This window comes from Leucopleurus acutus, assembly GCF_964270905.1.
Source record: "Leucopleurus acutus genome assembly, chromosome: X".
Taxonomy (NCBI): Eukaryota; Metazoa; Chordata; class Mammalia; order Artiodactyla; family Delphinidae; genus Leucopleurus; species Leucopleurus acutus.
In genome coordinates this window covers 92,006,789-92,034,324 of record NC_139148.1, presented here as the reverse complement: position 1 = coordinate 92,034,324, position 27,536 = coordinate 92,006,789, and the positions used below count along the sequence as shown (strand labels likewise).

General features: G+C 36.8%; 1 protein-coding gene across 3 annotated transcripts in view; it reads right to left on the bottom strand.

The window, feature by feature from the left end:
* Positions 1-27,536, bottom strand: part of NRK (Nik related kinase) — a gene marked incomplete at both ends in the record, with an annotated part of 170,582 nt that overhangs the window by 91,342 nt on the left and 51,704 nt on the right. For all 3 annotated transcript variants that reach the window (XM_082865010.1, XM_082865011.1, XM_082865012.1), the window contains 2 exons: positions 1,404-1,475; positions 2,795-2,851. In XM_082865010.1, coding sequence (XP_082721136.1) covers positions 1,404-1,475; positions 2,795-2,851 — 129 coding nt within the window. The remainder of the gene's footprint in view (positions 1-1,403; positions 1,476-2,794; positions 2,852-27,536) is intronic.

Below are 27,536 nucleotides of genomic sequence, written 5' to 3'. Positions count from 1 at the left end.
ATCATTTTATTATTATTTTATTTATTTTTTTGGCTGCATTGGTTCTTCGTTGCTGCACACAGGCTTCCTCTAGTTGTGGTGAGCGGGGGCTACTTTTTTTGTGGTACGCGGGCTTCTCATTGCGGTGGCTTCTCTTGTTGTGGAGCACGGGCTGTAGGAACGCGAGCTTCAGTAGTTATGGCACGTGGGCTCAGTAGTTGTGGCCCAAGGGCTTTAGAGCGCAGGCTCAGTAGTTGTGGCACACGGGCTTAGTTGCTCCACGGCATGTGGGATCCTCCTAGACCAGGGATCGAACCTGTGTCCCCTGCATTGGCAGGTGGACTCTTAACCACTGCATCACCAGGGAAGTCCCTTTCACAGATTCTTGATCAACCAAAGCATGTTATTAATCAGTACTGCCTGTTACTTTTGGATATGCTTTGTTTCCCAAGATACACTGTAAACAAAACAGGAGCCCAGTACTTACTAAACCAATCATGAAACTCTTTACCAATACCTTCCTAATATAACTAGAACGTTCTTCTGGATGTGATTGTTAATGGAAAAGGTTATTTTAAATGAGCCTGAGAGCATTTATTAAGACACAAAAGGTTGAAAATATTTGACTACTAGATAGTTAACTGCAGGGGAGACAATTAAGAAAAAAAATATCAATTATATTGTAAGAGCAAAATTCTACATTTAGGCCCAGAGAATATTTTGATAGATCACTAACATCTAGATCATCAACATCTACTGAAAAAGAATTTCCTTTGCCAGAGCTTATTCTAGAGCCAGCAAATTATCAGAGTAATAGAGATTGCTTTGTAAAGCAGTTAAAAAGCTTCAAGTAGAAAGCACTTTCACACTCCTTCATGTATTCAAGTACTGTGCCAGATGTCTGAACACTCTTAGGCTGGGTAGCCTGTTGGTTTTCTGTCTGCTACTGGTCTCACACATACAAAAAAGTAGTCATCATTGTGCTCATATATGATGGCAATGTTTCTTAGAATCATAATGGGGGGAAAGCCAGTCAGTCCGGAATACCGTGTAAAAGGTGTAAAAAGGACCTTGACAAGGCCAATTTTAGGCAAAATTCACTCTTGTTCACATCATCTCTTTTGTTATTACTCAGCTAAAGGGCATAGAGCACTGTGAATTTACTCAGTCCTTCATCTGCAGTCAACGTTTACCTGTTCAGGGAACCATTTCTTCTAGGCCCTGCTTTCTGATAGATGCTAGTGTTCACATATAATGAATGAAACTATGTGAATATGTTAAAAACATAAATATGTTATCACTTTTAGGCAAGAAAATTTTAGTGGTGGCCTTCTAAAGATAATGATACAACACAAAGGGACTTGTTTAACTTGAAAATTAAAGGAAAGACGGCTTGCGGGCTAATGAAGACTTTCAGTACTTACACTGTATCTCCACCCGACAGACTTTTGATATTTATTCACTCTCACTCGCCTCCCTATTTCAGGTAAAGGGGTCTGCAAAACCAAGAACAAAATGTTATTAAACCCACTGGTACACTCTGAAAATGATTTATTCTTAAGTGCTTTGTGCTCTTCTAGTACTAAATGGAAGAGTAACATAATATTATTCCTCTCTCAATTTTTACTAATAGTTTTAATAAAAAATCAGATTCTAATATATACAGAAACTTGGCACCAAATTCATAGTAACAAATTTAACTGCCATTAATGGTATATTACAATTTGATATTAGTAAAGTGCTATTTCCCCTAAAAAATAAACAAGGTAATTGACACTATCTATGGGCTGAACATGAGTTTTAACTATTTCAAGTTAGAGTATCTGAAATGTAGATTGTGGGTCAAAGTCTCTCAAGTTAAAAAAAGGAAATAAGTATTTTAGAGAGTCTCACTTAAAAAGCACCAGGCTGATTATTTGGAAGTCATGGTTTATAGGGCAAAATAAATCCACAAAACCTCAAAATTCATTGAAACTCACGTTGGTTTGCAACATTTGACATTTACTGGCAAAACAAAAAGCATGCAACTCTTTAAATAGTTTCAGCAATTCACTTCCTGCACAAATTGGAAAAGAACAGTTTATGGCATTGATAACAACTCAGTCAACATGTACAATTTTTCAGATATAATATTTGAGAATTTTCCTTTAGGGTGTAGTGAAGTGAATATGTTTTGACCTTTGCTATGCTCATGCTAACATTATCTTGAGAAAGTGAGGCACTCATGCTAAAGAAAGAGGACAGAAATCAGGGCTTAACAAATTCTATGACAATATGTTATGAATCACGACACAGCTTTATGAATGTTAGCAGGAACAGTGCCAATTAAACTGCCTATCTTGCGCATCTGTCAGAAAATACATGAAAAATGTGCATCTCAGACAAGTTCTTTTCCTTCTACCTGTCATTGAAAATCTAGTGTCCTCAACTTTCAAAACGAATGGTTGGGGAGGGAAAGAAATAATGATGAAACAGAGGATTAACACAACATTAGAGGAAATCGACTTTTTACTATCCCTGGAAACAGATAATCAACTAGAAATAGACAGGAGTACAGCTATTTTTTCATTTTTACAGAATACTAAAATATATAGCACTTTCATTGTGAATAAAAGTTTTTTATGTGTAAATGTAATAAATAATAAAAATAATATACTAATGATAGAAATAATATTAAATTCTAAATATAATAAATGCAGATTAAGATAATTATATATAACAATGATGGAAAAAACAAATACAATATTTTCTGAGCTGTTTATCACAAGACCATAGTCCACTAAGGGAACAGAATACAGATAGGAGGTAATATTACCTTACGAGCATTCATCACTTTAACAGCTGTAAGTGCACCAGTCTTTTCATGGAGTCCCTGAAACACAGGATAGTAATAAACATCAAATGCTGGCTATATAATCTAGCAATCAAGAAGTAAACAAAGTAAAAAATATTAAAATTAAATAAGGTTAAACATTGTAGCCTATTGTGAAATATAAAATATTATATAGAGATTAACTATAAGGTATTATGTAGAGGACAGAAATATTAAATTATGAACATTTTAAAGAAACCCCAACCATGTCACTCAAAAAATCAAGCAAATTTATGCAGTTTGCTTTTTATGTTTTGATTTGAGTAGTGGACATGATTGGCCATTTGAAGGCATTGCTTTCTTAGTATCTTTAATCTAGGTTTACGTGGCACTGAAGCACCCAGATAAAAAGTAAAAATTTCAGACTGGAGATAGGGTAAAAGGAAATGTTTTATTGAACATTTTTCCAACTGATTATGTGGTACTATGCAGACAGATATTTCTATTGAACACCTCTTCACATACTAAAAATGTTTTTTCCATAATGATCACAGATAAGAGTGATACATAATTAATTCAATGGCCTTTAAACCATTTAGTGTACCCTCAATCATATGAACCAAAAATATTTATGAACAGGAGTTCTGAAAGATTCTTTCTTATTGAAAACACTCTGAGTTCTAAGTACTTGGACTTAGAAAATGTGAGTACAAGTTACAAGTTTATAATTTTCATAAATGAACACAGAGGTTTGGAACAAGAGTTCTTGTTTTGTGGCTGGTGCCTTTTAAAATATTTCAAACTGTAGTCATAGAAAAAATCAGTCTGATATTGATATGAATAAAGCTTGAACTTGAAACAGAATGCCTTTTATGATAGTTCTCCAGCAGATTTGATTCTTCAGCTGTACTGGGTTAGACAGTATCTCCACAGAATTCAGGTTCACCCATAACCTCATATTGTGACCTTCCTCGAAAATAGGGTCTTTGCAGTTGTTATCAAGTTAAATGAGGTCATACTGGATTACAATGGTCAATGACTAGTATGTTTATAAGAGAAAAGGGAGGGATATTTGCACACACACACACACACACACACAAAGGGAAGATGGTCATATGAAGACAGGAAAAAAGTGGAGTGATGCAGCTATGAGTCAAGAGATGCCAAGGATTGCTGGCAACCACTAGAAGCTAGGAAGAGGGAAGGAAGTATTCTTCCCTAGAGCCTTCAGAGGGAGAATGAATCTGCAGACTTATAGTCTTGAGAACTATAAGAGAATAAATTTCTGTTTAAAGCCACCTAATTTGTGAATTTATTACTGCAACTGTAGTAAACTAATATAGGGGCAAAAAAAGGACTGTCACTAGTCACAGATCTCATGTGAAAAACAGCCACACTTTTTAACTTATAGAATGATCAAATGAGGGATGGTATTTCTGTATAATATTTTAAATATCTTGGGTAACCTGTCAAGTGAGTAACTATGCAAAATATCGAGATTCCTTGATTTCAGGACAGTGATACTTAAATATATTGTTAGTTTGTTGTTAAACCTCTCTTATAAAGCATATGCTTTGAAGTATATGAATACTGTTTTTAGATGATTCCTACAAGTTTTCTCATCAAAATAAAGCCAACTGATCAAAGAAGCTCAAAAGAAAAAGAATCCCACTCTACCATTACTATCAATGTTACATGCTACATGAGTGTCAAAACTCCATTTTATCCACTGATATGTTTGATAGGATTTAATCCCATACATTTAAGGTTACTTCAATCCTATTGATCAAGCCACTGTTTGTAAATGAAGCCATGTGTCAGAAATGGATCAGAAGACTTTCAAGGAAATACAGTAACTCTAGAAACACCAGCACTTTGATTTAACTCCAGTTCATGCCTAAGAACTAGCATTAAACAGCTATACTGGTTAGATTGTTGTAGCACTGATGGGGAATGGCATGGTCAAGGTGTTTTGTGTTCAGTTGTGTCCTCCAAAAAAATATGCTGAAGTTCTAACCACTGGTACCTGTGGGTGTGACCTTTTCTGAAAATAGAGTCTTTGTAGATGTAATCAAGTTAAGATGAAGTCATACTCAATTAGAGATGGCCCTAAAGCCAATAACTAGTGACCTTATAAGAAGAGGAAAATTTAGACACAGATACCCAGGGAGAATGCCATGTGATGACAGAAGCAAAGATTGGACCAGTGTGTCTACAAGTCAAGGAAAACCAAGGATTGCTGGCAATCGCCCAAAGCTAGAAGAGGCAAGGAAGTCTTCCTCCCTAGTGCCTTCAGAGGGAGAATGGCCCTACAGACACTTTGATTTTGGAATTCTAGCCTCCAGAATTGTGAGGGAATAAATTTCTTTTCTTTTAAGCCATCCGGTTTGTGGTAATTTGTTACAGCAGACCTAGGAAACTAGTACACAAGGCTAGAAGGATAGAAACTAAGCAAAGGAATAGGGCTGGACTTGGGATACAGTTCAGAAACTAATGATCAAGGTATAAGGAAATGTCTAGGATCAGGCGAGCAGTTTTGGGTGGAGCATGACAGCTACCAAAGACTAGAATTTTTAAAGGAAAGGAAAATGTTGTAGGTTATTGACTGATCAGAGAAAAGTAATTAACATTTTAGATATTAACCCCTCATCAGATAGATGATTTGTAAATATTTTCTCTCATTCTGTAGGTTGCCTTTTCATTTTGCTGGTTGTTTCTTTTGCTGTGCAGAAGATTTTTTGTTTGATGTAGTCCCACTTAAGTTTTTGATTTTGTTGCTTGTGCTTTTGGTGTCATATCCAAAAAATCCTTTCCAAGATCAACGTCAAGAAGATATTCCCCCTATGTTCTCTTCTTAGGAGCTTTACAACTCCAGGTTAAGTCTTTAACCCATTTTGTGTTAATTTTTGTAAGTGGTGTAAGATAGGGGTCCAATTTCATTCTCTTGCATGTGGAAATTTAAATATGTTGGAGAGTCCCACATTTATTTACAGCTCTGGGAGAAAATATATATTAATATTTTAATCTATTTAGCCCCATCATGACGTAGAAAGTATTGTTTTTCTAATTATTCCCATAAACACTTTTTAGTCAAATTTTACTCACATCTGTGTGCACAAATACAACATGTTGGAAACTGGTTCTCACACACCCTTTAGAGGAGTTAAAATGTTTACTCCCTTGATTCTAAGAGGTTTTTGTGAGCCAAAATACTATCCTGTGCAACACAAATATTTGGCTTGTTAGCAAAGGTATTAGCCATATATTGCATTATTTGATCTATGGTTAGTAAACCACAAAAGTTTTTAAAGTCTGGAATACACAGCCATCATACTCATGTCACATATTAGTGAGATAACTGAATATCTTTAAAAGGTGCCACCAATTGCCATAGAACAGAGAAAATCAACTTGGTTCCATCCTCATTATCTGGGATTTATTCTCTCACTTGAAAACTGCACAAAATTATTTTGACAGACAAGGAATCCTAATGTGGGGTTTTAAAAACATGCTCACTGTGTCTATAGAGGAATTAAACCCCAGATCTTGGAACCATATATGGGGTTAATATGCCTAACCATTATGCAAGCTTCCATAGAAGTCTAGAATATCCAGATAATAGATAAATGGAAAACTGCTTCCTGTTAACTTAGTATTTCAGAGACTATCTTTTGTATCTGGACTTTTAGACTATTTTTATTTTAAATAATAATTTCAGACTTAGAGAACAGTTTCAAAGATAGTAAAAGAGTGTTCCTGTATATTCTTCACCCAGCTTCTTTTAATGTTAACATCTTATATGACCATGGCACAATTGTCAAAACTAAGAAATTAATATTGGTCTAATACTCTTAACTGCATTATAGTATTTATTAGGATTTCCTCAGTTTTTACACTAAAGTCCTTTTTGTAGGACTTGCATTGGGAACCTGCATTCCATTTAGCTGTCATATCTCCTTAGGCTCTTGCAATCTGTGACAGTTCCTTAGTCTACTTTTCTATTTTTCATGAACTTGAGACTTTTCAGGAATACTGGTCAAGTATTCTATAGAATGTCCCTCACTTTGGGTTTGTCTGATGTTTTCTCATGATTAGACTGAGGTCATGGGTTTGAGGAAAGAACACCACAGAGATGAAGTGCCTTTCTCATTACATCATGTCAGGGGTACATGGTATAACCATGACTTATCACTGGTGAAGTTAACCTAGATCACTTGGTTTAAGTGATGTCTGCCAGGTTTCTTTACTGTAAAGTTACTATTTGCCCCTTTCATACTCTATTCACTCTATCAATCAGAAGTGATTGATGTTGCTTTTGAAGAGGGATAACACTATTCTTGAGCATTTATCTAAAGAACGTAGAAGTCATCTTGAGATAAACAATATTTGTTCAGTGGTGCCATCTTGTGGTTCACTGACTACATAGAAGCTGTTTTGTGATCTTAGCTGAAGGTCATGTTGTCATAAACAGATTGTCTCTCAAATGAGATGTTGAACCAGCACCAGCAAATTCAATTTCTAGAATGTGCCTTTTATCAATTACAATGTATGTTTTATGGAAATTTAAACACCATTTGTTGAAAACACACATAGAGAACGCTAAGAAAGGAGTTTGGCTTTGAATTCTAGATTGAATGTTAAATAATCTCACATTTCCCACTGGTCTTAGTGACTATTATACAGGAAAATCACAAGGAAAACCTTAAACTATAAATGTGGGTTTTTTGGGTCTGATTTTCCTACCATCAGTAATTCCAATAATATCATGCAGGAGGTACTAACTGCACTGGATTAGCAATGCTCCCTTAAATAGAGTTTGTGTGCAAAGAATGACCTTTTAATTCTCAAGCATCACAGAGCAAGAAGAATATTTTCCTAGCTCTCATTCCTACCATAAGAAAAGAAGCTCTCTCATATTTTTAAATTAATTTTTATTGGAGTATAGTTGCTTTACATTGTTGTATTAGTTTCTGCCGTACAGCAAAGTGAATCAGCTATACGTATACATATATTCCCTCTTTTCTGGATTTCCTTCCCATTTAGGTCACCACACAGCACTGATTAGATTTCCCTGTGCTATACAGTAGGTGCTCATTAGTTATCTATTTTATACATAGTAGTGTATATATGTCAATCCCAAACTCCCAATTCACCCACCCCCGTTTCCCCCCAGTATCCATACATCCATTCTACATCTGTGTCTCTATTTCTGCTTTGCAAATAAGTTCATTGGTATCATTTTTCTAGATTCCATATATAAGCGATATTACACAATATTTCTTTTTCTCCTTCTGACTTACTTCATTCTGTATGACAGTCTCTAGGTCGATACACATCTCTACAAATTGCACAATTTTGTTCCATTTTATGGCTGAGTAATATTCCACTGTATATATGTACCACATCTTCTTTTTTCCATTCTTCTGTTGACATACATTTAGGTTGCTTTCATGTCCTGGCTATTGTAAATAGTGCTGCAATGAACATTGGGGTGGATGTGTCTTTTTGAATTATGGTTTTCTCTGGGTAAATGCCCAGGAGTGGGATTGCTGGGTCATACGATAGTTCTATTTTTAGTTTTTTTTGTTTTTTTTTTTTTTTTTTTTTTTTTGCGGTACGCGGGCCTCTCACTGTTGTGGCCTCTCCCGTTGCGGAGCACAGGCTCCGGTCGCGCAGGCCCAGCGGCCATGGCTCACGGGCCCAGCCGCTCCGCGGCATGTGGGATCCTCCCAGACCGGGGCACGAACCCGCGTCCCCTGCATCAGCAGGTGGACTCTCAACCACTGTGCCACCAGGGAAGCCCTATTTTTAGTTTTTTAAGGAACCTCTATGCTTTTATCCATAGTGGTTGTATCAATTTACATTCCCATCAACACTGCAGGAGGGTTCCCTTTTCTCCACACCCTTTCCAGCATTTATTGTTTGTAGATATTTTGATGGTGGCCATTCTGACCAGTGTCAGGTGATACCTCATTGTAGTTTTGATTTTAATTTCTCTAAAAATTAGCGATGTTGAGCATACTTTCATGTGTTTTTTTGGCCATCTGTATGTCTTCTTTGGAGAAATATCTATTTAGGTCTTCCACCCATTTTTTGATTGGGTTGTTTTTTTGACATTGAGCTGCATGAGCTATTTGTATACTTTGGAAATTAATCCGTGGTCAGTTGGTTTGTTTGCAAATATTTTCTCCAATTCTGAGGGTTGTCTTTTCATCTTGTTTATAGTTTCCTTTGGTGTGCAAAAGTTTTTAAGTTTCATTAGGTCCCATTTGTTTATTTTTGTTTTTATATTCATTACTCTAGGTGGTGGGTCAAAAAAATCTTGCTGTGATTTATGTCAAAGTGTTCTGCCTGTGTTTTCCTCTAAGAGTTTTATATTGTCTGGCCTTACATTTAGGTCTTTAATCCATTTTGAGTTTATTTTTGTGTATGGTGTTAGGGAGTGTTCTAATTTTATTCTTTTATGTGTAGCTGTCCAGTGTTCCCAGCATCATTTATTGAAGAGGCTGTCTTTTCTCCATTTTATATTCGTGCCTCCTTTGTGAAAGATAAGGTGACCATATGTACGTGGGTTTATCTCTGGGCTTTGTATCCTGTTCCATTGATCTATATTTCTGTTTTTGTTCTGGTACCATACTGACTTGATTACTGTAGCTTTGTAGGATAGTCTGAAGCCAGGGAGCCTGATTCCTCCAGCTCCATTTTTCTTTCTCAAGATTGTTTTGGCTATTTGGGGTCTTTTGGGTTTCCATACAAATTGTAAAATTTTTTGTTCTAATTTGGTGAAACATGCCCTTGGTAATTTGATAGGGATTGAATTGAATCTGTAGATTGCTTTGTGTAGTATAGTCATTTTCATAATATTGATTCTTCCAATCCAAGAACATGGTATATCTCCCCATCTGTTTGTGTTGTCTTTAATTTCTTTCATCAGTATTTTATAGTTTTCTGAGTACAGATCTTTTGCCTCCTTATGTAGGTTTATTCCTGGGTATTTTATTCTTTTTGTTGCAACGGTAAATGGGATTGTTTCTTTAATATCTCTTTCTGATCTTTCATCGTTAGTATATAGGAATGCAAGAAATTTCTGTGCATTAATTTTGTATCCTGTTATTTTACCAAACTCATTGATGAGCTCTAGTAGCTTTCTGGTGGCATCTTTAGGATGCAAACAGTGACAGTTTTACCCCTTCTTTTCCAATTTGGACTCCTTTTTTTCTTTTTCTTCTCTGATTGCCATGGCTAGGACTTCCAAAACTATGTTGAATAAAAGTGGCACGAGTGGACATTCTTATCTTGTTCCTGATCTTAGAGGAAATGTTTGCAGTTTTTCATCATTGAAAATGATGTTTCCTGTGGGTTTGTCATATATGGCCTTTATTTCGTTGAGGTAGGTTGCCTCTATGCCCACTTTCTGGAGTGTTTTTATCATAAATGGGTGTTGAATTTTGTTGAAAGATTTTTCTGCATCTATTCAGATGATCATATGGTTTTTATTCTTCAATTTGTTAATATGGTGCATCACATTGATTGATTTGTGTATATTGAAGAATCCTTGCATCCCTGGGATAAATCCCACTTGATCAGGGTGTATGATCCTTTTAATGTGTTGTTGGATTCTGTTTGCTAGTATTTTGTTGAGAATTTTTGCATCTATGTACATCAATGATATTGGCCTGTAATTTTCTTTTTTGGTGATACCTTTTTCTGGTTTCATTATCACCATGATGGTGGTTTTGTAGAATGAGCTCAGGAGTGCTCCTCCCTCTGCAAATTTTTGGAAAAGTTTGAGAAGGATATGTGTTAGCTCTTCTCTAAATGTTTGATAGAATTCACCTGTGAAGCCATCTGGTCCCAGACTTTTGTTTGTTGGAAGATTTTTAATCACAGTTTCAATTTCATTACTTGTGATTGGTCTATTCATATTTTCTATTTCTTCCTGGTTCAGGCTTGGAAGGTTGTACCTTTCTAAGAATTTGTCCATTTCTTTCAGGTTGTCCATTTTTTTGCATATAGTTACTTCTAGTTGTCTCTTATGATCCTTTGTATTTTTGCAGTGTCAGTTTTAACTTCTTTTTCATTTCTAATTTTGTTGATTTGAGTCCTCTCCTTTTTTTCTTGATGAGTCTGGCTAATGGTTTATCAATTTTGTTTATCTTCTCAAAGAACCAGCTTTTAGTTTCATTGAAATTTGCTATTGTTCTTTTCATTTCTGTTTCATTTATTTCTGCTCTGATATTTATAATTTCTTTCCTTCTACTAACTTTGGGTTTTATTTGTTCTTCTTTCTCTAATTGCTTTGGTGTAAGGTTAGGTTGTTTATTTGAGATTTTTCTTGTTTCTTGAGGTAGGATTATATTGCTATAAACTTCCTTCTTAGAACTGTTTTTGTTGCATCCCATAGGTTTTGTGTTGTCGTGTTTTCATTGTCATTTGTTTCTAAGTAGTTTTTAATTTCCTCTTTGATTTCCTCACTGATCCACTGGTTATTTAGTAGTATATTGTGTAGCCTCCATGTGTTTACATTTTTTACAGTTTTTTTTTCCTGTAATTGATTTCTAATATCATAGTGTTGTGGTCAGAAAAGATGCTTGATACAATTTCAATTTTCATAGATTTACTGAGGCTTGATTTGTGACCCAAGATGTGATCTATCCTGGAGACTGTTCTGTGTGCACTTGAGAAGAAAGTGTATTCTGCTGCTTTAGGATGGAATGTCCTATTAACATTAATTATGTCTATCTGGTCTAATGTGTCATTTAACGCTTGTGTTTCCTTATTAATTTTCTGTCTGGATCGTCTGTCCATTGGTGTAAGTGGAGTGTTAAAGTCCCCAGCTATTATCGTGTTACTGTCGATTTCCCCTTTTATGGCTGTTAGCATTTGCCTTATGTATGGAGGTGCTCCTATGTTGGGTGCTTAAATATTTACAATTGCTATATCTTCTTCTTGGATTTATCCCTTGATCATTATGTAGTGTCCTTCCTTGTCTCTTGTAATTGTCTTTATCTTAAAGTCTATTTTTCTGATATGAGTATGGCTACTTCAGCTTTCTTTTGATTTCCCTTTGCATGGAATATCTTTTTCTATCCCCTCACTTTCAGTCTGTATGTGTCCCTAGGTCTGAAGTGGGTCTCTTGTAGATAGCATATATACGAGTGTTGTTTTTGTATCCATTCAGCCAATCTGTGCCTTTCGGTTGGAGCCTTTAATCCATTTACATTTAAGGTAATTATCGATATGTATGTTCCTATTACCATTTTCTTAATTGTTTTGGGTTTGTTTTTGTAGGTCTTTTTCTTCTCTTGTGTTTCCCACCTAGAGAAGTTCCTTTAGCATTTGTTGTGGAGCTGGTTTGGTGGTGCTGAATTCTCTTAGCTTTTACTTTTCTGTAACGCTTTTGATTTCTCCATTGAATTTGAATGAGATCCTTGCTGAGTAGAGTAATCTTGGTTGTAGGTTTTTCCCTTTCATCACTTTAAATATATCTTGCCACTCCCTTCTGGCCTGCAGAGTTTCTGCTGAAAAATCTGCTGATAAGCTTATGGTGATTCCCTTGTATATTATTTGTTGCTTTTTCCCTTGCTGCTTTTAATATTTTTTCTTTGTATTTAATTTTTGATAGTTTGATTAATATGTCTCAGCATGTTTCTCCTTGGATTTATCCTGTATGGGACTCTCTGCACTTCCTGGACTTGGGTGACTATTTCCTTTCCCATGTTAGGGAAGTTTTCAAGTATAATCTCTTCAGACCCTTTCTCTTTCTCTTCTTCTGGGACCCGTATAATTCAAATGTTGTTGCATTTAATGTTGTCCCAGAGGTCTCTGCGACTGTGCTCAATTCTTTGCATTCTTTTTTCTTTTTTCTGCTCTGCAGCTGTTATTTCCACCATTCTATCTTCCACCTTACTTATCCATTCTTCTGACTCAGTTATTCTGCTATTGATTCCTTCTATTGTATTTTTCGTTTCAGTTAATGTGTCGTTTATCACCGTTTGTTTGTTCTTTAGTTCTTCTAGGTCTTTGTTAAACATTTCTTGTATCTTCTTGATCTGTGCCTCCATTCTATTTCCAAGATCTTGGATCATCTTTACTATCATTACCGTGAATTCCTTTTCAGGTAGCTTGCCTATTTCCTCTTCATTTATTTGGTCTTGTGGGTTTTTTATCTTGCTCCCTCATCTGCAACATATTTTTATGTCTTCTCATTTTGTCTAACTTACTGTGTTTGTGTTCTCCTTTCTGCAGGCCACACGGTCATAGTTCCTCTTGCTTCTGGTGTCTGCCCCCAGGTGGGTGAGGTTGATCCAGGGGCTTGCGTAGGCTTCCTGGTGGGAGGGACTGGTGCCTGTGCTCTGGTGGGTGGAACTGAGTCTTGTCCCTTTGATGGGCATGGCAGCTTCAGGTGGTGTGCTTTGGGGGGTCTGTGAGCTTAGTACAAATTTAGGCGGCCTGTCTGCAGATGGGTGGGGCTGTGTTCCTGTCTTGCTGGTTGTTTGGCATGAGGCTTCCAGCACAGGAGCCATCTGGGTGGCCGTCTTGTCACAGAGACACCTGAGGGGTGGCCATCCTGTCATTGGCTCCTCCTCCAGGTGCAGTCTTCTGAGGGCCAGGCACTAGGTCTGAGGCATGCAGGGCGCTGGGTGCTCGGGCCTGGAGGGCTACATCGCAGCTCCAGAGTGTAGTGTTAGTAGGCTCAGCTGGTGCCTGGGGTCTAGTTTATGTCTCAGATCTGAGTTTCAGCCTCTCATATTTGAGTAACAGAAGATATGTAGTAACAATTGTTTGTAGCCATTCCTGACTCTAGGCTCAAGCCTATTGACATTTGGCACCAAATCACCTATATTTCCACCTCAGGCAACTGTATGTCTTGTCAATAAGCTCATTTAATTTATTTAAGTTTAGTTATTAATAGATGAAGCTCATATGATATGATTTTAGGGGCAACAGAAGGTCAACTACTCAAAAAGTCTCCCCCTCCAATCCACCTTACAACCCACTACAAAGTATAAAATCACTATTATGGCCTCAATTTTATTAAAGGAATGATACTCTCTGATCATTCAAATGTTAGCTGAGAAAGACACATTGATTTATCATTTGTCATTAACACTTTAGCATGAGTTATAGGATCCGATTAAATAACTGCAAGATTGATAATGAACAGTTAAGTGTTGATGGAGGAAGGAAAGGGCTAGAGTCTGAGGAGTTCCAGGAGAGATTGCTCCTCAGCCATAATGAAGGTAGGAGGTGCCTAGAATGGGTGAAGGTGGCTGAGAAGGCATTCTCAAAGTGTGAGGGAGTAAAAAAAATGGGTGGCGGGGTGGAGAGATGAAGAGACAAAATGCAACAAGTCCAATTTTACTGGAGAAATATACAGTATTTAAGATGTATTACCTGAAACAATTACAGAATGAAACCAAATACAAAGACTAGTTAACAACATGAACTCGTTGGTCCCAAATATAGTCTAAGTACAGTTTAAAGGGTTCAAGAGACTAAATATATGATAAAACAAGAAGGTCTTAAATAAAGTCCTAAGAAACATCCCTTACTAATTTATGATGGTACTATTTTCTAGGATTGTACTCCAAAATATAGTAATTAGGATAAACTTGTATTCTTTTTCCAGGACCATTTGAAATTATCCAGGAAAGAACATAAATTCCTCAATGTGTTGATTTCAATTTGGCAGTGATTTGTGTTCTTATTAATTAATTAATTTAGATAATCAAATAAACAGCATTATTTCATCTGCCTCCCCCAGGAAAAACAGAGTTTATTACTGTGCTGTTGTTCTTCAATGGCTCCAAGCTGAATATAAGCATTGTGAATCTGTCCTATGAACATAAAATGTGACATGTCCCTGAATTTAGGGCACTAGTTACATATAAAACATTGTTAAAAAGTATATGTGTCTGCTTTAAACAAAAAACATTACAGGAATATCTTTGTATACATAACAAAATAAATGAAGTAATGGCCATAAAAGAACTCTCTGGTTTACAAATGGACTTATACTAGCTTTCATTAAACACCAAACTCCTCAAATTTATTTTTGGAAAGTCAAATTACCACATTTCAGATTATTTCCAATTTGAGGGAATATATCAAAAGTAGTAAAGCAAGGTCAACTTGTAGATTGGGAATCCAGAATCAAACTATAGATTACCTAATGATTACAAAAGAAAATTACAAATTGTCAGTATCCTGGTCACTTGAAACTTAGCCTTACTGACTTCTAGCAGACCAACCAGTCCACCATACTTCCTTTTGGTCCACAGCATCTCAAGATTTCCATTTTTGTTTGATTGGCTTATCTTCTGCCTTTGGACCTATTCAGATGGTGATAAATAGCTATTCCACTTATTCATTATGATTTCTGTTAGGAAATCTAGAAGATAGATGTAGATATGGAAGGAAGAGTAGGGAGAAGGAAGAGTAGGGAGAAGGACAGTAGTAGAGCAGGGAACAGGTGACTGCCCCAGGCAGGGCCCAATCTTCTCAAATCCGTTATTATACAGAACCACATTGACAATGATAAATAAGATATATGGGTAAATTAATTACATGCAGACAATTACAATGGAAAAATAAATTAAGGCAATAAAGTCTAGTTCTCAAGCACATAATCATATCAAGGATTTAGTCACTTCATCAATAAACTCAGGTAAAAAATAAAAGTTCCTGAAATCTGGGAATATATGTCTTATATTTTGGTATCTCTAGTGCCTAGCACAACGGCTAGTATATAAGACCCTTTTAACGAATACTAGTTAAGTGAATGATGAATAGAGTAACTGGGAAGGCTTCCTGGAAGAGGTAGAATATCAATTGGACCATGAAGATGGCATAGCATTTGAACAGATTCTGAAGGGCAGGATGGACCCAGTGAGTGATACACCATGAACAAAGACTATGAGGTAATACAGATTATGAAGGCACAGCCACTGAAAAAGAAAAGAAAAGGAAAATGTGGGAGTGGCCATAAATAGAAGAGAGATGAAAAGGAGAGAATACAAGAGTGCACCTGTTTTTGTAATGCCAGAAATTTCAGTGTAAATTTTTAAAAACTAAAATCTTGTTTAAAAGAGGACAGAAGTGATCACTGAGAAATTAGCCATTAGTAGTATAATACTTTATGACTGGCTTTTGTTAGCTAATGGTCTAATGCAAAGCTCAGGTGGTTAAAGCAATGAAAAACCAGCACTGAATTTCAGTAATGATCAATTTCTTGGGGATTACACATTTTAAACCATAACAAATGATTTAAAATAGCAGTTGTGACAGCTGTGTTGGAAAAATCCATCATTATGCAGCAGTTAATTACCACGTTTTTTCCCCCCGGAAAGAACACAAGACAGTCCTCAATGGCCTTGTAATTTTGATTAGGCTAAAAACTTTATTTTTAATAATGCAGTTAAGGAAACTGTTGTGGAAAGACTGCCAACTATTCAGCAGTTCTTACATAGTCCTTCTAGTTATTTACTTTGCCTTCTGTTGGCAAATCTAAACCACATAATCTCCAGGGCATTCTTTCTTTCTTTTCAATTGGTTTTGTGGTGGCAAAAGGCCACAAGGCACTCACTGCACTCATGTCCATTTGGTAACCTTGTTTTTCATTCACACAGTTTTGTCCTTCTAGTCATTTGTTTGGGTGCCAGCTTTCTCCTAGCAAACAAACCAAGTGAGGCTTCAAGGCCACCAAGAGTGCAGCCCTAAACAGCATTGACTGAGTACTTCATGCTGTGCTGTGGAGGGATAAGACAACATGGCTAACAGGATAGTTTTTGTCAGCATCGTGTCTATGCAGAAAAACAAAGACATGGGTCTCAAGAGAACTTTCAAAGGTTAGCAAGCCCATAACCCTGCCTCCAAGCAGGGACTTTCCTTAACCAATGTTTGAGATGGGGAGTAATGGTGGTTTGGTCCTTGTTTGAAAAGTCTTTTCCTTTGCTTCCCCTTTTAGTCTTCATCACTACCAACAAGCTCAACGATGCCAAAGGAACAGATGAATTTGGAGAAGTCAGGGTTTGGAGGTGTGGCCAAGATTGGAGAGGATCTAGCACAGACTGGTAGTAGTGGTGAGTGGGCAGAGTTGGGAGACGTATAAGGGAACATGTTAATCACCCTACACCTCACTGCTTATCCATCAGGAAGATTTATTTACTCTAAAGATTGCCAAAGGAAGAGATGCAGTCTGTTAGGGGAGCTCCTTAAAGGAACTCCATAGACTTTAACTTTAGATTTGCTTTAAAGTGTTGCAAGGAACTCACAGATGTGTAGACATTTGAAAAGCACAATTTGATAATTGACAAGATTATTAAGACTCACAATTTTTATAACTCCCACAAAGCCTAGTACAGTGCTAGGACACAACAGCTGTGTTCATTAAATTTGATTGAGGGGAAATAGTTATTTAACTGACAAGGGGTACTAAAAAGACTCTTTGATTTGATATTTGCATGAGTACCCCATCATCACAAAAGTCTTGATACAACCAAATGTATAAAAGTTGGAAAATTCTTTTTGGATGTGACTTTCTCCTTTTGGAGAGAATTCAGAATAAGCAGGAGCAGATATTTCTGGCTTTGAGCAGATGGAGCCTGAAGTTGAATAAATACTATTTTAACCTTGACACCTTAAGATAGAAAGCTTCCATAATCAAGTTGCTACAACTTGCAGAACTTGCAATTTTGGGGGAAACAGGAGATACACTTCCTTCAAGAATAGTAACAAACAGATTGTTGCTGGACTTTATATTTTTTATGACACAGTTGTCACTTCTAGGTCCCTATGAAGAAGTGTCATATCTGTATAAATATATCATGAGATTTAATCTGCATTCATGTTGTTTCAGCAACATAAATGAAACTTACATTATAAGTTGGTACTTTATATTTCTGAGGCCTCATAAATTCCTTTTACCTAATTAGTCTATTTACCTATCCATCTCCACTATTAGACTGGCAGCTCTCTAAGGACAAATTTCCTCTCTGTATATCTTTATAGTCTAGCACAAAGCCTGGCATATCACCATCACACAGCAAATATGTGTTAAACTAAACCAAGTCAGTCTCCATATGGAGCTCTAAATAGGGGAGGACAACGCATGGGCAAAGGTGTGTATGTATGTGTGGGTGTGATGGTGGGGGAGTGTGCAGAGATATGCCAAATTATGTGGGCAAAGATTTGGAGAGAGGCCAGAGTCCAATGTGCCTTATGATACACTGGGTTTTCTGACAAAGACTGAAATGCTGCACTGCAGCAGGCTACTCCAGGAACTCAAAGACCGTTACTTGTCCATAGATGAATTTCATTTTTTGACCCTATAATCACCTTTGTGGTTCCACTCTGAGGCCACTCAAAGTTCCTCACAATTCTCTTTTGTCAGAGATCCTCAAGGGAGATGATATGTGCTAGTCAGAGGGCATGATCTTACATAAATAATAGAAGTACCAAGGCTCTTGCCAAATTGGTACAAGTTTGGTTTGTCAGGTGAAATTACCTAATTCTTATCCATGCTTCCCTTAACCCATGGCTACTATTCCCAAAGCTTCTTTAGTAAAGATCTGCTGTTTATACCCCTTGTGGCTATATCTACTACAACTACGTGACACAGAAAGAGTTCCAAGTTCCTCGCTTCTTTTTTTCTTTTTGTTAGCAAGCCCCCAAATTACCCAAATTACCTGGCTAAATGGAGCCAAATAATATGTACTGAAACAGAAATTTTGTAGCTAAAAAGCTACTAACCATCAGCATAATCCAACAGAATAATGTTTTTCCTCATCCAGAAATCTGGGACAGTCATAGCAATGCTTATTAGAACTGTGAAGGGAATCGGAAGAGGGCCTTCATGGTTTAGGTGCCTATGTAGCTTAGAAACTGCCCTGTAATTTGAGGCAGTTATGTATGCTTATACAGCAGCTTCAAATGAGTTTTATTACCCTTGTTATTACTCCTGCAGGAAAAATAGGTCAAAATATGTAGCAACATCATTTGCAAATGGAGCTACTCTCTATTGTGCTACAGCATTCAAACAGCAAATTGCTCAAAATGGACAATAAAGCTCAATGTTCTTGGCTGCAGGATACACACAACATTTGCTGGAAATAAATGAATAGCTACTAGTAGGCCACTAAGGGAAGCTCTCAACGCACTGCTATGTGGCAAGCACGTGAGTGTCCACGAGGGACAAAAGTATAAAGCCATTGAGTATTTGTGCTACAAATGGGTGACATCATGAAAACTTTGATGCTGGTCACAAACTCAGGTTTAAAGTCAGTCTGTAACTATGCTCATGCTGAGTAAACTGTGTAAGAACTCTGTGAGACTAGGGACCACACTATGTCAAATGCTCTGAAAACACTTCCAAACAGCTTTGTCTATAATATATAGTGAAATAATGATCAAGTGAGAGATGATGATTTAGTTCTCCATGTGTGAAGCTTCCCCACAGTGATATCTTCCCCCTCTGAAGGCCCAATACACTACAAAAATAAAGAAAGAACTCAGCTACTAGAAGCCACTTTTGTATTCAGATTTTTTTCCTCTCAGTTTCCATTTTCTTCCATTGCCATAGATAGTATCCTTTTTTTCTTTAAGGTTTGTCTGGGCTTCACTATGGGGTAGTTGGTGAGGGCATGGGCAAGGGCAAAGGATGAACCCCTCTATAAGCAAACAGGCTTCAGCATACACTAGATAATGCTTCTTTGCAATGTCACAATGTTTTAACGCAGATTGCTGTCTTTATGCAATGCATGAATCAGTTAACACTCAGGCAAAATGCATTCCATCTGCTCACACAGATGAAAGCTACAGTGTTTTCAATTCCATCAAATAGCACAGCTAGTTGAAAGAAAAAGACAGATGGGTAAGGAAAGAGACTCAACCAAAAGAAGCAGCTTTGCCTCAAAATCTACCCAATCAAAACAGGATCCTCAACTCTCCCAGGTCTGTCTACAGAGGTACAAACACAACACCCTCAGTATGAAGCTAAGGTGGAGAGGATGCTGATGCCTTAAAGAAAAAAAGTCCTTAAAAACCTAATTGTAGGGCTTCCCTGGTGGCGCAGTGGTTGAGAGTCCGCCTGCTGATGCAGGGGACACGGGTTTGTTTCCGGTCTGGGAGGATCCCACATGCCGTGGAGTGGCTGGGCCCATGAGCCATGTCCGCTAGGCCTGCACGTCCGAAGCCTGTGCTCCGCAATGGGAAAGGTCACGTCAGTGAGAGGCACACTTACCGCATAAAACAAACAAACAAAACAAAACCTAATTGTCTCCATAATCTACAGCAGTGATTAGCAGTTCTCTAAGGCACCTTTGGAGCACCTATATTTGACAGGGATGGACACTAAGACTTAGGGAAATGCCAAGGAGAAGGGAAAATGGAAAAAGAAGGAGTAGTGGGGGAAGTGAGAGAACAGGCAGGGCATAGAAAAGATTGAGAAAGGAGGTGAAGAGAGAAAAATGGTTTCCACAGAAGATAGGCCAAGAAACACCAACAGCTTTCAGGGTCTAATCAATGCTCTAAAGCATAGATGTGAAGAAATTAAAGGGCATTTTCCACCAATATTAATTTGGTAATTTACCACTAACTCCCCATCTCTGCCAGCCTCAAAAAGTTTGGGAGTCCTCATTCTAGCCCCTAAGATGACTTAAACATACATCTCATTGAACTGACCTTTAACTGACCTTTGTGGGCAATACTTCATGCCTTAGATGTTTACCCCCTTATTACTCCACTGATACCCCATTCCTTCAGGATCCTACTCTGGCCTTTCCAAAGTCAAAGCATTAGCTAACCTTCTCTTACTGATGTATTGGGAAGGTCTTGTCTAGTGACCTTCCTTCTCACCAAGGAACTACACGTGCATTTTAACTAGAGCTGTCTGCTTTTTGGAGGGCCTTTTTAACTCAAAGGAATTATCTAGGCAAAGGGAATTTCAACACATTTTGGCAACTATAGTGCTGGATTTGCCAATAACAGGCTGTTTACATCAAGTCTGCAGAAATGAAATCTGAAGAGTGTGAAATCAACTAAAAGGCTCGAAGTTAAACCCCTCAGTGCATCTCTCACAGTTGTGTGCAGACAGAAGTGGGTGGGGAGAAAGGATAGCGGGATATAGCCTCCCAAAAATGCTGAGTTGAAAATTGTAACAGGATAAAAGGAGAATGGTGCTAGTACACAGGGAAATAAAAGTACAGGAAGATCTTAGATAAGGCTAATCAAAAGAGGAAAGCTACCGAGGCAAGTCAAATCTAGCAAGGCAATATGGAAGACTAAGAGACTAAGGCAATAATAAGGCTGAATAATAAGGCTGAAAACATATGTTTATGCCAAATACCTCATTATTTCATTAAATTCTGTGTGTGTGTTCACACACATGTGGGAGGAGCATCAGTGGGGAACAGTGTGTGCGTGTGTGTGTGTGTAGCAATGACGACTCCCAGATTTGCAGGAAAGGAACAAAAGAGATCTAAAGGATCATGGGGGCGTATAGAAATAAACTTTGCCTTTTACACAATTTTGACTTTTTCCTTTCCTCTTTCAAATAGTTTTGCCATTTTTTCCTGCTGTATTCTCTACCACTAGTCCCCCAGATTAGCAGCAGAGGCACAATTAAGCCCAAGACTTCCTTCACAGTCTGATGCTCCTTTCACTCCTTCACACAACCTCCATATTTAAGGAATATTTATTAAATCCCACCTATATGCTAGACACCAGGCAATATATTATAAAAATTAGTTATAGTTTCTACTTTTAAATAATTTTCTAGATAGTAATAAAGGTACACAAACTACCAACATGAAGGAGAAAAAGTGGCAACTTTTATAAGGGTGCACATGAAAACTTATGAGGTCCTTGAAAGTATCAGAATTATATTTAAGATTTTCCTATTGAAAGTATTTCACAAATCCAGACCAGCATTCCTGTAAATCAGTGAGATCCTATATATTTGACTATTTTCAAATTCCTAGTATATAACTGAAATCATACATAACAGCTACATTTTCTTAGGCCATATGTTCTATATGGTCTCATATTGATGGCAATGCCACATATTACTGTTATAATTATAAGCTTCAGGGTGGATTCTTGATGAAATCCAATGGAGCAATCTGCTAATATTTAGAGGATATAAGGAAAAGAACTGATATAATAGGCTATTTGAATTTTTTGTTTTAATTTTTATTTGTAATGGAAGGAAGAGTTTCATCTGTAAAGATCCCTGTGAATTCAAATGCAGGCACAGATGTGCTGTTTAAATATTATTTTAGCCAGATAAGTGTTTCTTTGACAATGCTGAGACATTAAATAATAGAAATATGTTTGATGAGATTTATTTTCAGGGTGGGTTTGTGTAAGTCAGGGACTGTGGCCTAATTCTTAGTCTGTCATTAGGCCACTATGTTTAGGTGGCCTATATATAACCTTAGCAGGCTCATTTTGGCTAATAATCAGACCTTTCAAAAACATATATCAGTTTTCCCAGCACCACTTATTGAAGAGGCTGTCTTTTCTCCATTGTATACTCTTGCTTCCTTTATCAAAGATAAGGTGAGCATATGTGCATGGTTTTATCTCTGGGCTTTCTATCCTGTTTCATTGATTTACATTTCTGCTTTTGTGCTGGTACCATACTGTCTTGATTACTGTAGCTTTGTAGTATAGTCTGAAGTCAGGAAGCTGGATTCTTCCAGCTCCATTTTTCTTTCTCAAGATTGCTTTGGCTATTCGGGGTCTTTTATGTTTCCATACAAATTGTGAAATTTTTTGTTCTACTTCTGTGAAAAATGCCATTGGTAGTTTGATAGGGATTGCATTGAATCTGTGGATTGCTTTGGGTAGTATAGCCATAGTATTCCTCAGAACCTCCAAAAAAACAAAAACAAACATATATCACATCTGGCTTAGGATCAGAGTACAGAGTCCAGAGAAGACACTTCACCCATACCTCACTTTGTCAAAAGAGCATCTGTAAGATGTAGCTTTGGTTGTCATTTTGCCTTTTCAGAAGATTAAGTAGATTATGCTTCATAATTTAGAAGAATTTTCAGAAAAGACATTCTGAATTATTTCAAAATCTAAATTGAAATAACTTCAGTATATTTATCCAGGTTGCCAAATAGACAATATTAAGAAATCTACTTTAATGACTGAGTAAGAATGATTTTCAATTAACTCATCAAGACTATACCAAGGATAGTTTTTCATTAATTTTTACTGCATAAAATCCAACAAAAATTAATTGAATGCCTGTTTGCAAAGCATTTTGCTAGGAAGTGTGTGATAGAAAATCTAGTGCTGCCAAAGGACTTGAAAAAAATTGTTATTCTTAACAGATTAAATAATCTTACAATTGTCTATTATATTAATTTGCTTAACACTTTTTTCCAATCAACCAACAAGTATTATTAATTATTATGCTATGTGTTTACTACTATTATTTGATATCCATGGGAAGTTCAAAATAGCCCTTTCCTATTTAATCAAAATTATTGCTGGATTGGATAAATATCTGAGTAAAAAAATATTTTTGACTATATATTAAAATATTAATTTCTCTATGAACTATTTATATATACAAGTTTTTGATTCCTAAATACATGAGGATTTTTGTTACCATTTTGTTGTTGCTTTCTAAATTGTATTGACTTTTGGTCAGAGAGTATGTTCTTTGGGATACAGATTTTTTAATATTTAAGATTTTCTTTATAGCCAAGCATATAACCAAATTTTCAAAATGCCTCTTATGTGCTGGGAAAGAATGTTTGTTCCCTAATAGTTGGTTGCAGAGTTCTACTTATTTCTAAGAAATCAAGCTTGCTAATTATATTTTCATTAATTTTATTTTTGTCAACTTGGTCTGTAAAATTCTGAGACAGGGGTCAAAGTCTTCCACTGTGATTGGGGATAGACCAATTTCTCCTTGTAATTCTATCAATTTAGCTTCACTTACTTCTGATATTTTAATATTTTACCGATACATTTTAAATTTCATCATTATGCAATAAACTTCTTTTAATAAAAATACACTTAAGCCAGGAAAAAAATCCATTTGAGTTCATAACACAAATTAAAATCTATCATGAAAAAAATCCTGCTTTTATTACTTACTTTTTGTTTTGGTTTGTTTTAAGCACCTGACTTACACTTTTTGAGAGTTATGCCACCTAGAGTACTTCCCAGGCTAAGGAGTGTCCCTTGGGCCAAACTTTGAAAACAAAACAACTGACTGAACTGGTTTATCCCTGAATTGACTGACAAATGGCTGTGTTGGCAGAATCTAAAAGAAGAAAAGATTATTTTGCCGTAGTAATGCCTACAAGGCTGTAAGACCAATATCTTTTTCCTAAATAAGTGTTCAACAGATAGGGAAATAGAGCTAGAGACCTGCAAAGCAAGGTAGCAAAGGCAGATTTTTTCTTTTATTCCAATTTTATTTATTAATACACAAAGTCCAATTCCTTTCAGGCCCAAATTACAATATTTACATAAACAGTAGCTCAGCAGCCTTCACCACTTGTGTGGGTTTAAATGTTTGTTGCACCGCTTATCAGAGGCTGCAACATATTGCAGGGTTTCCACTTCAGCAAGACAATTATTTAAAAAAAGATTTCACTATCTCTCTAAGTCCACAAGTGGGATTTCACAAAACCAAAATACTCTGGTTCCAAGGGTCTTTGCTGGTGATATGGTCATGAGTCACTGTCAGTGAGGTAATACAGAAGTTGCTCTTATTTATCATATAGTGTACCTTTATTCCACTGTGAATTATGAGAAGTCAGAAAATTCCTTGTCTTTGTGGGGCAGTACCTGAAAGGGTGTGAGCTCAGGGGCCTCCTCTGGGAGGACACTGTACCTGTAAAAATTGAGCCTTCCCTCCAAGGAATAAAATGCTATCTGCTATCCTCCATTATCTCTCCTCCTGTCTTCCCCAAACTACCACTCCAGGCATAAGCTTAGAGAAATAGTGAAATTGTTTTATAATTGTCTTGCTGAAATGGAACCCCTGTAATATGTTTCAGCAGCTGAAAGGAATGCAAAAACTTTTACGTTCAGGGGAGATTCACGAATTAAAATAAACATCTGGGGCAATCATGAAGGGGAAAAATATTTCTGAAGAGGACCCTGAAGAGGAGCTGTGTAGAAGAATGGAGTAGACTCATCCACTTTGACTGGGTGAAGGTGGGAAACTGGGGGAAGCAGGGAAGGGGAGGGAGGGAAGGAAGGAAAGGAGAGGGAGAGAGAGGGATGGGGAGGGAGGGAGAGAGAGAAGGAGAAGAGGGAGAAGAAGAAGAAGAAGACGAGGAGGAGGAGGGAGGGGGGAGGGAGGAGAAGGTAGAAGAGGGAGTGGGGAGGAAGATGATGAAGGCAGGAAGAGAAAGAGGTGCAGGAGGAGCAGGAGAAGGTGGAGAAGAAGGAGGAGGAGGAGGGGAGGGGAAGGAGGAGAGGGGAGGAGATGAGAAAGACTGACTCTCTTTGAGAGTAGGCAAAGTGTGCAGCCAAAGCAATTCATTTTACAAGTCCTTTCTTCTTAGTATCTGTGAAGTTTACTAGTCTCGTAGCAAAATTCAGACACCTTAAATGACTTAGGTTTACTCTTTCAAATTAACTCTGGACTAACCAACTCTTGCCTCAGAGAAAGCCAAATGGAAACTAGTTTTCTACCTTGACAAGTTTAACTACCAAATTACATCAATAAGATTATTCAGGTATTGAGAACCATATATGTGTGTGCATGAGCATATGTGTGTTTCAGTTATTAGGTATACATTCATTAAACTTTGGATGGTTTGGTACGTTTGCCACCAGCTAAAATAAATGACAATTTTCTATAAAGATCAGATTTTTTCCTCTACTTGGTACATTTGATGGTTTCAGAGTTTTCCCACTAATACATATTTTATTCCTTTTACTTTTAAAGGATTTCAAAACTTCTAGCTCAAACAATAGGGAGAGATTTTTCTAATCAATAGGGTGAATAAATTTGCAAAATTGGCCGGATATAACTGGGCAGTGGCCTATAGATATGTTAAGATCTCCTCTATACTTACAAGGTAATGAGATGTACTATACCACATTACAGACTAAATATCTGTCTTTTGTCTGTGTCCCATTTAGAGTTTGAAATTAAGCAGCACCGAGAACTGCAGGATCATTTCTTCAGGAATTTGTAACTCTATGCTCTGCCCCTTCGGATATATAAATTAAACTCAGCATGTCCTTGCAGTATGCATTCTAAATATACTTATAACAATAGAGAAAAACCTTTTTAATCCTTTTTTAAAAGTTTCCATTCAAATTACAACTTTATACTGTTATGCATGACACTGAATGACCATGGATAAAGAAGAACTTAGAAGATCATCCTCTTGCAAAAAGTGACTCAGTTTGGTTTAAACACATTGTTCTCCTGCATTAATGACCAAATTGACTCCAAAGGCAGAGCATCTGAGAGATGCTTTGGCATAAGGTTTTCTTATATAGTTTTCAGATATGACCACACATGGTGAGAAACAACAGTTTGAGAAATGTCAAGGTGAGAAATGAAAGTCTCCTAAATAGAATTCAGAGATTGTTAGGCTCCCTCTTTCATTTGAAAAATACAAAAAGTTCAGACGCTCCTGAAGAGACTCTACTTAAGCCAATTTGAGCATTATCATTTTTTAAAGAGAAGAATATTCTTTTACAAAGAATAACAGAAATCACTGAAGTGATGGTAATTGAATCTTTCCAGGAAAGTTTAGAGGTATTAAGGTTATAAAGCTGAGAGAAGGTTCAATGGTAACCTGGAAGATTGTCTTCAAATATACACATATATATATATATACATACACACACACACACACACACACACACACACACACACATATATATATATACATATGGTGTGACTACAGGAAAGTGATAAAAAGGAAATAGGCTTTAATTAAAGCGGGAAATATTTTTTTAATTTAATTTTATTTATTTTTTTATACAGCAGGTTCTTATTAGTCATCCATTTTATACACATCAGTGTATACATGTCAATCCCAGTCTCCCAGTTCATCATAAAGCAGGAAAGATTTTGACTAAATGGAAGCAAGAATTCTTTGACAATTAGAATGATAACACATGGGAATGGGTTACCTTCTTTTCACAGAGACTTTTAAAAACTGTGTGTGTGTGTGTGTGTGTGTGTGTATAACTAACTTGAAAGTATGAAGTTTGGCCAGTCTAAATATAGGTTTTGGTGTTGAAACAAAACTCTCTATTCTCTGATATTAACAGTATTCAATAATACAACTGCCTTCTTATCTTTTGCGACTTTAGCATCCTTAGAATCATCTCTAGTGTTTTCATAGTGGCTTTCCTTCTTGTCTTTCAGGAAATGTAATCAATGTAGTACAAAAGACTGGGCTAAGGTTTCATAAAAATCATATATCATACCATCCCATAGCTTAACTATTATTCCTTGTCCACCATTTATACAATATTGCTTTTGTTTTTCCCAGGCCTATCATGCAGGATAAATGGAATATAAACTCCCATGCTAGTTCCTAATTTTTTGGTGAATACAATTCCTAATTCTCAAATCAGTCACTCAGCATTCAGAAGATTTAAGGACAGTTAAAGTATGAATTTGCTAAGTACTATGCAGGGCCTCTCTCACCCAAATGTATTGCCCACTGGAAACAAATTCAGTCAACTCTTGATGCTGCGATGCATCAAGAGCATAACAAGCACAAGCCCCTCCACC